At 28.3% G+C, this 14,326-nt stretch overlaps 1 protein-coding gene across 1 annotated transcript in view; it reads left to right on the top strand.

Annotated features, from left to right (window-relative positions):
• The window catches only part of LOC129968189 (uncharacterized), a 36,122-nt gene extending 26,170 nt beyond the window's left edge, over nt 1-9,952 (top strand). The window contains exons 13-17 of the mRNA XM_056082041.1: nt 444-669; nt 1,528-1,699; nt 3,633-3,769; nt 5,034-5,163; nt 7,001-9,952. Of these exons, the coding sequence (XP_055938016.1) occupies nt 444-669; nt 1,528-1,699; nt 3,633-3,769; nt 5,034-5,163; nt 7,001-8,918 (2,583 nt within the window). The 3' untranslated portion in view covers nt 8,919-9,952. The remainder of the gene's footprint in view (nt 1-443; nt 670-1,527; nt 1,700-3,632; nt 3,770-5,033; nt 5,164-7,000) is intronic.
• The last annotated feature ends 4,374 nt before the right edge of the window (nt 9,953-14,326 follow it).

Here is a 14,326-nt window from a genome sequence, read left to right as displayed (position 1 = left end):
CAGCCTAACACGGAACCCCCATTGTTTAGTTCCCAAGCATACTTGATCCTCAATTTATAGACCTACTGAAGGGATGAAAAAAAAAAAGGCTTATTTAGAAACTTTTAATTTATTTTAAAGCATTATTTTCTCTAAATATTTTTCTCTTATAAATATAGGCAAATTGGAAAGAATGTATGGAGAAACTTTTCACTATCCTCATTTAAAGAAGCTATGTTCTAAACAAATATAATTGTTAAGAAATTTACAATTAGATTTAAACTCTCATCTTTATATGTTGTCACTGTTATGCTTGATTTTGCTATTTGTTTTGGATGTAAGCAAAATATGCATTTAAAATATTCCTTTCTTTATAAACCTTATTATGTTCTAATTTTTTTTTATTATTCACATTAAGTAGGTTAAAAATAAATTATATAAATAATTATTATTGAATCGAATAGGAGAAGAAAGAAAAATCGGATGAATCTTCAAAGGAAGAAGAAGAAGAGGAGGAAATAAATGAGATTGAACGCAAAAGAAGGAGACATAAAGAGTCACCTGATGATGAAAGACATAACAAATTATATGGAAAACGATCAGTCAGAGCTCGCCGTAATGTCAATTACCAGTTTAAAGAATATGATGCTTTAATAGCTTCTGCTATTCAAGAGGAAATGTTGGATAAATGTGAGTATATGTGATCTTGATATGATTTGTATTTATAAATTTTACACTGTGTTGTTTGTTTGTCATATGAATCTGTGTTCTCAAAATGTCAATTACCTAGATAGGTTATAAATTTAAAAAATTGTGTATTAAGAAAATCCTAAATACATTAAAGATGCAATCAGCCTTTTACTTCAAAATGGAATTTAATACTCAATCTGTAATTGAATATTTGTTTATAATGTTAGTTAATGTATTCTAGAGAATTTTAAAACCAGTCAAATATTCCATCACATTATGTTTGGAAATTTCAGTTTTATTTAACTTCTTTTACATCCTAAAGCTACTTGTTATATTGCTTCACACTCGTGTTAAATTTCACATTATTGCTAAAACTTCAATATGCAATGTTTAATATGTATAAAAGCAAAGCATAAATAAACATATTGTAAAATCTGTCTAAAGAATAAAAAAGAAAACCATGCTTTAAAAAAATTAAATGATATAACAAGCCATATGCAGTTGAATATAATTATGAAATCCTGTTCTTTTCAAAAACTAAATAGTATAATACGGGGATCTTTAGAAAGGAAATTGCATAAATTAGGATTAGACATCTGTCATCCAGTATTTAGCAATTTTGCTTTAAAATAACTATATAATCTTCGCCATTCATTCTATTTTAAATGCAGTTATTTGGGATTGATTTGTTTCATAGTAATAAGTTCCATTTAATGTCAAAAAAGGATAAATTGTTTTTTAATCTTAAACAAATCTGACAACACTGAATGATGAACTATTTCTTGGATTCTAATAAAATAATTCCATGATCTAATGTAAATGTATGGTGAATAATTTTATGAACTTCACCTGTTCTAGTGACTGAGGATGAGGAGGAAGTTAAAGAAAAAGAAAAATCCGAAGACAGTGATAAATCTTTCACTGCCAAATTGCCATCAAAGAGGGGAAGAAGAAAAAGAGTGAAACGCTTGAATGATTTGGACTTCAGTGATGAAGATGAAGATAGTGGAGAGGAATATAAAGGATCAAGGTAAAATAAATATAGATTTTACAAATTTTGTGTTTGGTTTAAAGTGAAATATGTATTAAAGGTCCTTGGATATTTCTATTAAATTATTCTGAAATAATGTTTTAAGGTTAATATTAAGAAAGGGCAGATATTTTGTTTGAATATTTTTCACTTATCACTGCCGTATGCTGGCAAAAAATTGATTGAAGGCTTTGTTCAATCTATAATAAAATACGATCATTTATATTAATGTCACAAGATCTATGCGAAATAATAATTTCACAAACATATTGATGATTTCAAAAAATGAAACTGAGGTTTTTTATTGTAGTATCCTTTGAAGGTCAGTGATCCCTGAACATTCATAAAAAAATTTCTTCATGAACTTTTACATATCTACTATAAACTTGGGCTGTAGTAACCTTGTGGTAAGGTCTAGACCTCATATTCTGAAGATTACTAGTTTGAGATTTGATATTATTGAAAAATTGCTATCCTTGTGAACTTGGTGCAAATTGAAACTAGTATTATTTGTTCATCCTTTACATTTTTGTTTTGAGATTGGAGTACCAGTTTATATATCTCCTTTATAATCTGATTAATCAGGGTTGCCAGCCGATCAAGAAAACTGGAATTTTTTTATGAATCGGTAATTTATATTGTAAATGACAATTTGCTGGAATTTTTTCATAAGTAGAATGAAACATTGGCATCAAATGAAAATCAATCATTTACTGATAGTCAAATACAGGTCATCCACATTTCTATACATGCATTAGTTTGGGGAGATTTGTATTTAAATTTGAGAGGAATCAAATTTTTAGATGTATAGTATCGTCAGTGCTGTGTTTGAGAAGTTCCTGCAATTCTGAAGAAAAATTCTCATGCATCTAGATTGTAATTAATTTTGATTCAAATTGTACTTGCTGTTTTGTGTCCATTAAGAAGTTTATTATTTTCCATACTGTTATATTTTATGTACTTACCTAAAAATATTTACTCCATTTTCTTCTATTATTTATGATATTGCAATGATAAATTGATAACATTATAATTCGTTCATCATTTTTAGATCGAATCACAATAGAGGCTAGGTTTAGCATTAGAGTACACAATTTAGTTAAAACAATAAAATCAGTTAAATTAACATTTGGAATTACAATAGAAAAGAAAGATTAAGCACTGTGTGTGTGTGCGCACATACGTGCATGAGACAGAGAGAGATTTGTGTGGATAAGTGAGAAGCCACAAGATGGAAACATCATTTCATTCTTAAACACTCTGTAATGTGCAAGCGTTTTTATATTGCATCTTTCATGAGTAAAACTGGACAAACAATTCTGAGATATGACTAATTGGCTAAACATTCGTTTAGATGGAAATGCATCTTCTAGTGTTGTTAATGTCTTTTCAAAATAGGAAAATATTTTGCATAATTGAAGTTTATCGAAATTTCAATAATGATGTTTTTTTTTGTTTGTTTGTTTTCTAAACATTACATTTTAGTTAAAAAAGTAGAGCATTATTTTATGAACATTTAATAACATATTGTGCAATAAATAAAGAAAAGAAAGGAACATCATTTTAAGAAATTAGATACACTCGAAAAAAGGCAGGGAAATTCAAACAGAAGAAATAATGACCACTCTGTTAATGTTCAAAGTTTAATTTGACCACAAATGATCCTCATATAACTTTCAAAAGATTTACTAATCTAAGCAAATTAAATTACTACTATGAACTCATCCAACTGTTCAAAAAGAGTGTATTTGAACTCCATTAGCATTACAAATGAAAAGGAAAATAACTAGTATCTTTGGAGATTAAAAAATATTTTATTGCTAGGTTTTGTCTTTATTAAAAACTTATATGAAATTGATTTGTATTTATTAATTTAGCATGCATTTGTCTTTATAAATTATATATTTATTATTCAATATATTTTCTCTATCAGTTCTGATTCAGAGCAAACTGCTCCACTTTCAAGAAGTGGTTCTGATGCTGAAAGTGCTGCTTCTGGTGAATGGAGGATAGTTAAAACAAAAGCAAGATCTGCAAGGAAACCTAGGAGAAAAAGGAAGGATAGTTCGGGTAAAAATCCATTTATGTTGCATATATTAAATTTTAAGTTATTTCTATGTGGAATTTTTGTAACACAAAAGTTTCTGTCCTCTTGAATATTGATTTACTATTTCAATATAACTACTTAGATCAATTTTGAATTATGCATTTCCTTCTTTAATATTATTATTATTATTCTGTTAAGCAGAGGAACTATGAATTAAAAAAAAAAGTGCAGCTAAAATTCTATTTAGCTTTTACCACAAGATTTTAATTTGTATTTCATTACTGAATTACCAATCCTTAATTTTATATTTGGCCCAAGAATTTTTTGTAATTTGAGAACCTATGTATCAACAAAAATATATATACCTGATAATAAAGTAATTGAGCAACAGAAATCAACTTCTCTTTAATGCCTTACAATTTTGTAAATCAGTGCTTTTTCAAAGTTGGATTAATCCTGTTACAAACAGTATTATTTAATCACTTTGCAAATTTTAATAAAATATATAATATTTTTTGGTGCATACTATGATATTAAGCATAGCATCGAACTATCTACTTTATCATTGATAGGCAGAAGTAGACAATTGCCTAAAAGTCCTGCAAATTTCTGGGGCACCAAATCTCAAAGTTTTTGCAGTATTTTCAGGAATTACTTAGGAGAGCCATTAAAACTGAGTGGTTATTAAATTTCTGAGTATTATTGTTAAGTTTTTTTTTTCCCACATTTTCAGAATTACTTGCTGATTATTGGGTTAAATTTATTTTGCAATAAGTTGATTGACTCGCAAGTCTATGGCCTTGGATAACTGAGTTGCTCTTCTGAAAAATCATATTCTCTTGAAAAAGATTCACAATTACATTTTTTTAAATGTCAGTTTGTCATATTTGGTATTTAAATCAACTTATGTAGTTAATAAATTTAAATCAATAAAAACATTAGTTTTGGAAATTTGAAGTTTTGAAAATATATATCGCAACTATTGCTATAATTGCTGTTATTTATGTATATAGCAATAATATTGCACACATTTGTGTGTGTACACGTTATTACTGCTATTATTTTAAAACTAGATTAAAAATAAATTTAATTTTAATCAAATATAAGTAGATGATGTAGCCTAAAATATTATGTTATTCTGAACAGTTCGTTTGAATCTACTTAATTTATTCCCCCCCCCCCCATAAAGCTTTTTTTTTTTTTTTGCTTTTTTTTTTTTGTAAAAAAATTTCATTACTTTGAATCATTTCAAACAACATATAGTTGAACGATTCTTTTAATTCCTAGATGAAGAATGGGATGAAAATGAGAGTGATAGCTACAGACCTACAACAAGGAGAGCTGCTCAAAAAGCTATTAGTTATAAAGAAATTTCCTCAGATGATGATGATGAATGGAATCCTAAGCCTAAATCAGCGTAAGTATTTTCTTATTTTTTAATTTTTTTTAATTCTTTCAAAATTATCTAGGCATTACTAAATGCTTTTACAACTATTGCAAATGTAAATAATTTTAACTAGATTTAAGCTCCATTCTTGGCAAGTTATTTGCATGCTTGAATTGCTGTCACTTATGAAATGAAATTTAAATTCCATTTATTAAATGTTCTTATTGTAATATTCTTTGCCAAATAGTTTCCCTCCCGCTTTTTTTTTTTTTTTACAATGCTATTTAATGCTGAGATGAAATTTGCAATTTTTCATCTGAATTTGATGCTAAAAATTATATATATGCTTTCTATTTGTGAAAAAAAAATTAATAAAATATTGACTACATTTTCTTTTGCAGAATTGAACTGTGTGTTAAGGTGTTATTTACATGAGATACAGATTACATGCATGTAATCTGTCTCTATTAAATAATAACTAGGATGTAAAATTCGAATATAAATCCTGTTAATGGAACGGTGTTTTATTATATTTTTACCATATTTAAATTTTAATTATATTTTTTTTACTTTTGTTGTTAATTTCTAAACACAATATTAAATTTTTATGTAATGTTGTTTTTTAATTATAGATTATTTTTGTAATTTTTTTTAATGCTATTGTGTTTATGAAATGTCAATATTCATTAGAAAGATTCACTTCATAAAATTTTTAACATTTGCAGAAATGTTGAGTTCAATCACTGGTATTGAACTTAATGTGTTTGTAAAATAATAACTAGTCATTTTTCCTTTAAAGCTTAGTTATGATTTGGTCAATTGTGTTTGTAGCTGTTTATTTCTTGGGATTTTAGCAAGTATTTTATTTGTTCTTCTTGAAATATAAATATAAGAGGGGTTATTGATTTTGTTGTATAATATATTTAAGGTTTAAGTAATAAAATAATCTGAATACTCTGTTTTTCATATCGTAAGAAACAATTTAATATATGAGAAATAACAGACAAATTTTCCAATACTGATATTTGTATTCGGCATATTTTCATTTCATAATACATATTGTGAATTTTTCTCAGTTCTGTTAGTCTATAAATATGAATAATGATGTATAAAAAGAATTCGATAATAATCTGTTCTGAAGCCATTCTCCCTTCTTCTTTGGTAACATTGGGAGGAAATAAGTTTACTCTGTTTTCTTTCTATACATTAAAACTTTTTGTACCTAGTATGTGGCATATTGTAACTAGTATTTGGTTTTAAAAAAAATCCAAATCTGATTTTTTATTGTTAATAAGTGTACTTTTTTTTTCTGAAATTGATTAGTTTTAGTTCAGTTTAGAAATTCTGACACATGTATCATCTACTGTTTAAAATTCGGCTTTATATTTGCTTGCTAACATTTCTTTTTCTGTTATCTGAAGTTTTTAAACTGTAATATATATTTATTTACTTTCAGTTGTTATAAACCTTTTTGTGCTTAAGGGTTTTTGTTTTTTTTCAAAGGTTACAAAGAGAATTTAAATTTTTGATGTCATAAAAATGTTCCAAATTTACAAGTAAAAAAATTCATAAGTTTCCTTCTGACAATAGCTCTATCTGGTACCTATTTATCTTTAGAATATTTTTAGTATGAAACTATTTATAGTTAGCTTGGTAAATAATTCAGAAATTTTTTTTAATGAATAAAGAACAGGTGTAGGTTACAGCCTTTTAATTTTTTCTCCCCCCTGAAAATTTGAACTTTCCTATGATACTCATGTTGGATCTATCTGGATTTTAGTTCCATTATAAACTGTAAGCATTTTTTCTTTGTGTCCAGTTCTGTAAAATCTGTTAATGATCTATAATTATGAATGTTTTGTTTCAGTCCCAAAAAGAGAAAGAAAGCAAGCTCTTCAGAAGACAGTGAGGCCTCTTACAAAAAGAAGAAACCCAAAAGAAAATCCCGTGTTCGTAAATGGGCAAGTTCTTCATCTGAAGAGGAATCTGAGCGTAGTATGAGCTTTAGTGGAAGTAGTCAGGGATCAGAGGATGAATGGAAGGTAAAAAAGAGCTCAGAAGGAAATAAGATAAAGATTAATATCAATAAAAAAGTCTTGAGCAGTGATGAGAATGATGAATCTCATGAATCTGCTCCTAAGAAACGTTCAAACAAAGTTGTTTCTGATCCTGAAAGTGAAGAGGAAGAAGATGATGAAGAGGAGGAGGAGGACGAAGAATCATCTGAAGAGGAGGAGGAAGATGATGATGATGAAGAGGAAGAAGATGATGATGATGATGAAGAAGAAGAAGAGGAGGAGGATGAAGAAGAGGGGAATGCAAAAGTTAAGAAACCAAAAGAGGTTTCATCTTTTAAGCCTAAAGATATTCCATCTAAACCAAAAGATGCATTATCTAAACCAAAAGATGTATCATCTAAACCTAATGATGCACCAGTGAAACTTAATGATGCACCATCTAAAACTAAAGACGTGCTACCTAAACTTAATGATATATCAACTAAACCTAAGGATACACCATCTAAAGCTGTTGTTGAATCAAAAATTAAGGATGGGCCATTAAAAGCAGAGGTTAAATCTGTTTCTGCTGTGAAAGAAGCGGTAAAAATAGATGCTTCCAAAGTAATTGAGATGCCAGACGTAGCAGTGAAGAAAGAAAGTTCTCTGCCTGCAGTTGAGCCAATTAAAGAAAAAGTGGTGGTCATGACTGTTAAAGATAAGCCACCACAGAGGACAGTAAAAAAAGATGCCACTAAAATGGTGCCTTGTGTGATACCCTATGATAAATCTCCCAAAAGTGGGCATGGTGCAACTGCAGATGAAGAGAGTGATAAAGAAATCAACAAAAGTAAAACAGACAATGTTAGTGCTGCTAAACACCTTTCTTTTCCTAAAATGGCAGCAACTTCAAATGTTATTAGAGCATCTAATCCTACTACCAAACCTTTTACAAGCACAATAATTCAGCCTTTCAGTAACATTGATGATGAAAATGACAGTGATGATGATGTTCCATTGGAACGAATCCCAAACACTGCTGCTACTTCAATTCCTACCAAATCACTGTCTTATACACGTGACTCTGAATATACACCAGCTAAGGAACTGTCTAGTTTCTCTTATACCACACCAGAAGAAAAGTGTTTTCCACCCACATATTCCTCTCTTGCTCCTTTCCAGGACTATTCTTCACGGCCAAGCCCACTCAAACCATCTCTTGTTGAAACTTATTCCAATAACTCCAGCCCTTCCAAACTTACTCCATTAGATTCATATTCAAACACCAATAGTCCAAAGGGTTTTATATCACTAGATTCCTATTCCGATTCTCGAAAGAAGAAACAGCACTTTTATGGTACTCCTGAACCAGAGGCAGTGCCGAGGCCTGTACCATCTGAAGGGTATCAAGGAGAAATAAGGTTCCCTCCATCTCCTAGTACATATGCTTCACGATCTCCTTCTCATGTAGCAAGAGATGCTGGGACACCTCCAAGATTCCATTCACAGTATCCAGATACTTATGCTCCACCTCGTTCACCAGATTACTATCAGAACCAACCATATTATCAGGGAGAAGAGCGTCTACCTAGAGCAACATACCAACCAAATTATGTACCACCTGAACCAGTACCTCCATTTGTCCCCAATCCATATGTTGCAACACCCGTAATGCAACCCAATGGTGGATTCATGATTGATACATTGCTGAGGGCAAGAAACCCTGAAAATGAAGAAGATGAACTTACGGGAGTTACAGATATCGTTTCATACATTACTCAAGAGTGAAACTTAAGCTGCAACTTCTTGGTAATAACCAACTTCTGATCTAAAGGGTTTTGCGCCATTGATTCCTACTGCAAAAGCATTTTTAACATCAATTTACCAAAGTGGTCGAATGATTGTAACATATGGAATGGTTACTTTATGGGTTGTATCGCAATTACTGAAACCCCCTTTTCTGGTACTACTTGGTCCTCATTCCCAAAAATATCATGCACATCTCCAGGATTATAAATGCTGTGCTTGGATGTTTTCCTGTCAGAGTATTACCAAAATCATTTGTACCATACTGTAGAAAGTAATACATGAGACATATGTTCTGTCGGAACAGGTACTTATGTTTGCTCTTGGTTGATATGTTGCAATGCAACACAGGAGTGAATTTAAAAATTTCGATGTAAATTTCACATTTGTCATCGTAGAGGGCATTTAAAATGAAAAAAATGTAGATAATTTATATGTATAAAAATCATCTTGCAATATTTTATTTCTAGTTTTATACACTGTGCGATGGAATTTTATCAGCTTTTCAGATGGATCGTGCTTTGTTTTTATTATTTTTTTATCATTGCAATGATTTCAGTTAAATATACAGCTTTACTGTCATCTGGGTCTTTTCTTTTCCCCTGTTGGGCAGATTTTATGGGGGCAATGGGCCATTAGTTTTTAGTATTTTTAATATTGAATATTTGCTAGACTATTATTGTACAGTTTTATCAACTTTACTGTAGATCAGTTTCAAGTACAGGTGTTTTGTTTTTGCCTCATTTTCTCATTGCAGTGTTATTTGTAATGTTGCTTCTATCCAAACTGTATACTGGCAATTCACTTTGGAATTCTATTGTGGTCTTCAAAATGCTGTGTTGCTACTTAGCACTATAGGTTTCTGTACTTGTGAATGTTACGTATGTGCATTATTTATATTGAGTACGATGTCAACACATCGTGCTTTTCTTATCACATGTGATATAATTTTCATAATTCATACCTATTCAGATGTAAACTATTTTGTTTTTTATTATTAAATGAACAAAACATTACCATTGTTGTCTTTTCTCCGAGAAACCTTAATGATTGTATAATTTTCATCTTTTCATTTCTTATTACATAATTTTTTTTAAAGAATTATATCTAGCTTATTGTTTGAAGAACATCTTTTACTCACAAATTTGTTCGAATGAAATAAAATATTTTACCTTGAAATTATAATATATTTAAAAAGTTGACACCTATTATAAAGATATTTTTATAAAATAAGGAATATTAATTTCTTGGCAAATTCTACCTAGTTTAATGTATAGTCTATTAAATGATAATAATAAATGCTCTATTTTGTAATGATTCTATAGAAACATGGGGCATTTAGTTGTTTATTTATTGCAAGGTCGCAGTGTATTCATTAAAGCATATGAAAAAATATTAGTTTCTTAAAAACATATCCATTGAGAAACAAGATCTATAACTATGAGCCATGGTTACCACTTTTAATTGTGCAAAGCTATTTAAGGAAATTTTCGTGTTCAGTTTTAGTTAGCAAAAATACTTTTTAAAAAAAGATCATTTTACTTAATTTTCAATAATATTACAAGAACCATTTTTTAGCATTTTAATTGTAGAGATGACTGTCAGACATTGTCCTAGATGGTGCATTATTTTGATTTTTAATGATTTTCATAGTTAAAAAAAAAGTATTTAACAATTTGTTATAAATTAATTCTTCAGAAAAAATAACTCGTACAATTATATTTAGCATTGAAGCACTAAAATAATTTTGCTTAAGAAATGATGCATCTTATTAGTTTATTTAGCATTCACTGGAAGTGTTAGTATTATGGTTTAGATCTACACTCGACCCACTGAAATTATATAAGTTGCATTAAAAGAATATTTACAAACTGAAAATATAAGTAAAGCACAGGGAAATAAGTCAATTCTAGTAAAATCTGAAATGGGATATGAAACATGAAGAGAAGGCCTTTACAAAAAGCACATTGTCTGTAATTTTAGTGAGATAAAAGAATACACCTATTAAATTGCATAACATAGAATAGAAATTTCCCATAGCACAAATGATTGAATAACAACATGAAAAAAATTATTGCTTTGGATGGCAAATCTTTTGAATACTTTAAGTATTCTAAATTTTGTTACTGATAAATGCTTCCTAGTTCCGATTATAACATCTGTCATGCTTAATATTGCTTATAATGTTGAGATTCAAGCAACTAGGTTGTTTGCCTAATATAAATTTTATTATATCTGTTCGTATGTATTATGTAGTACATCTTTTTTTAAAAAAATTATTAATGACCATCTGTGCATTTCCCATCCTATGTTCAATTGCAAAATTGACTTGTCTTTTCCTACCTGACATACTTATAAACTAAGACAAATTTTTTTGAAAGTCTGGAGAAACTCCCACCCCAAATCCATCACTTTGGGGATTTCAAAGAAATTAATAGCATTTGTTTCTGTCAAATTTTTCAATATTATTAATTTTATTTAGAACATTTTATTAAAAACAAAATATTTTTAAAGATTTTATCCCTCTAATATCTGAAATTACATCTCGGTTTCATCAAATTTAAATCTTGCTTTATTACAATACATTAAAAGGAATTTTTCACATTTATTGCTAGATTTTAATTAATTAGATATCTTTGTCCTCAAGTACTATATTTTCTTAAAATAGATTTATGTTATTAAAATTTTGATTAATATGTTTAACTCCTTAACTACTATATATATGTTTACTATCCAATTGAATGGCAATTAAGAAAATGTGCTTTTCTACAACTAGGAATCAATAAAATACTTCAGATGATCATAATTTTTGCATCAAATTATAGTATTGATAAATGATTTTATGAAAAATTATCACTCAAAATACTTCCCAATAATTAAGGAGTTAAACTGAATCTACATTTAAATTATGAGTTCTGCGAAAAATAGTGAAACCTGTTCTCTTTGTATTGCTGAGAAACCGAATACTTACCTCTATCTTTGAACAGATCTAAGAAGTAACAATGTTTTTGTATAATTCAGGATGTAAGTTAATTTTTTAAATTCAGTTCTAAAGCCAGCTTGGAAATAATTGATGATTAATTCAGTTATAATTTCCTAAATTGTTTCATTACAATGTTCCCCCTCTCCCCCATTTTTTTATGGACTTTGTTGATCCATGCTGAAAAATTTATAACAATTTTATCCAATGTATGCCAAATTATATATATCGGATTAACTTCATATTTAAGCACAAATATTTCACTTTACACTTGAGTACTTTCAATTATATTTCAAAAAAAGACTTTGATTAATAGAATGCATAATTTTGAGAACAATAAATGATTCCACGAATATGAATTAGTATAAATGAATTGGATACCATATTTACATTGATATAGATATTGGAGGGTTTAGTGTCTACTCAAATTTTACCTTTGGATTGTGACTTATAGACAACAAATTTTATAATTTTGATATAATTAATTTTATAAATCTAAATACAAAGTCTTAAATATTAATAGTATTAGTTTATGCAGAATGCAATATATATATATATATTTCAAAAATTGAAATGGAAAAGAAATTTTATTGGAAAGTTCTAAATTTTTCTATTGTTTACAACTAAAATTTGTTGTTAGGTAGTAATATAAATATATTGATTTGTTTGATTAAATATGTATTTTCAAACAAAATTTAAATGATTTTATTTAATAAACAGAATTTACAGCTTTTCATTCAGACAGATTTTTATATATTCTTAATTTAACTTGACTTAAGGCTTGTAAAAATAGAATTCTTAATTTTTTTTTTTTTTTTTTTTTTTTTTTTTTAACTCTGTGATTATTATTATTTTGGACATATTTGTTTTTTTGTGTTTTCTTGATCATAATACAATATTTTAAATTTATTGCTGATTTTCTGAAAATATTAACTTTATTTTATATAAATGTTATTTGATATTAGTATAAAAAATCATTATTATATTCCATTATATTTATAAAAATAAATTATGAAATTTATCAAAAATCCACAAAATAAAAAGTGATTATGAATAAAAAAAAATTTTTTTAGCTATTATTTCATAATAAGACAGAAGACATTTTTATCAAAATTCGAATATCAAAACAAAAGTGTAAGATGTTGTAAACACACTAAAAAGAATTAAAGTCAATATCAAAGAAAAAAATTGATGAAAAGGTAGAATTATAAATATGATCAAAACTCTTTCTATTAGTACTTCACACATTTATGATTTTTTTTTTTTTTTTTTGATTATTATAGTGTTGAAATCTTTGCTTTTTAACACATTAATAAAAAAATTTTGAGAAAAAAAATTGTTTATAAAAGATTTTTAAATTCAATTTTACATGAAAGCCTTTAAAACAATTAAAGGGTTAAAACATCCCAATACTTTATGATTAATAGAATTTGTATTTTTTATACATTTATTTAATTGTAAACAAAACTATTAAAATATTTCTAATGGATGTGGATACTACCTTCTCTTACTTTTCTAATCTTCGCAACCCTAGCTAAGTAGCATACATTTTGAAAAATACGTAACACATCATGCACTACTACAGGAGTATGTTAATGCTACCCGCAAGCTTATCAGGCGTATGTTTCGTAAATGAGATTTTTCAGGGGTAAATGAGATTATTCAGAGAAAGAAATCAAGTCTAGATCTGGGGATTTAAGGTGCTGTAAATCTTTTAACAAACATTACATTTTTATGAATTTAAAATGTTGCTTCTCTACACAGTAAGCCTTCTAGTAAGGAGCTAGTTTTTCAAATATTGTAATAGATGCCGAGTCATTGACCTCCAACCTTGGCAATTATTTGGCGACAAAAGTGAAGGACCTGGAATATTTGAGAATCGTAACAATAGCTCCATTAGATTCGATTTCTGGTGGCTGTTCTAGAGCTTTTTTTGCCCTCTCATGGAAGATATAAAATTCCGGGAGAGAGAGCTGAAGACAGTCAGTCAGTTAAACTTAAGTGAGTAGGAGTAATAGATGAGTCAAGGGACAAGAGTAGTTGAGCGAAGTGTCTCTCCTGCTAGCCTTGTCGGAGCACCTTGTGCTTTGCAATTGTTTAGTAATTTGCTGCTTGCTGAACTTTTCAAGATACAACCTTTGAATATACTTTGGTAACAGAAGTATGAAAATTCGGTAATAATATATATAGGTTTTTATTTTTGTTATTTTTATCATATCTTAAAATTGTTAGAATGTACCTTTAAACCGCATCACTTGCATTTTGCAAATTAGAAATATAAATGCTCAATTAAGCATTTATAGCAAGCTACACTGAACTGAATTCAATCAAATAGACAACTTCCCATGAAAGTCTAATTTTAAGTTAAAAATTTCAATATGTCATTTTTTTCAACATTTTATTTTACAAA

This window comes from Argiope bruennichi, chromosome 5 (genome assembly GCF_947563725.1).
Source record: "Argiope bruennichi chromosome 5, qqArgBrue1.1, whole genome shotgun sequence".
Lineage (NCBI taxonomy): Eukaryota > Metazoa > Arthropoda > Arachnida > Araneae > Araneidae > Argiope > Argiope bruennichi.
The sequence above is the reverse complement of the archived record's forward strand: the minus strand, read 5'-3'. Positions and strand labels throughout refer to the sequence as shown.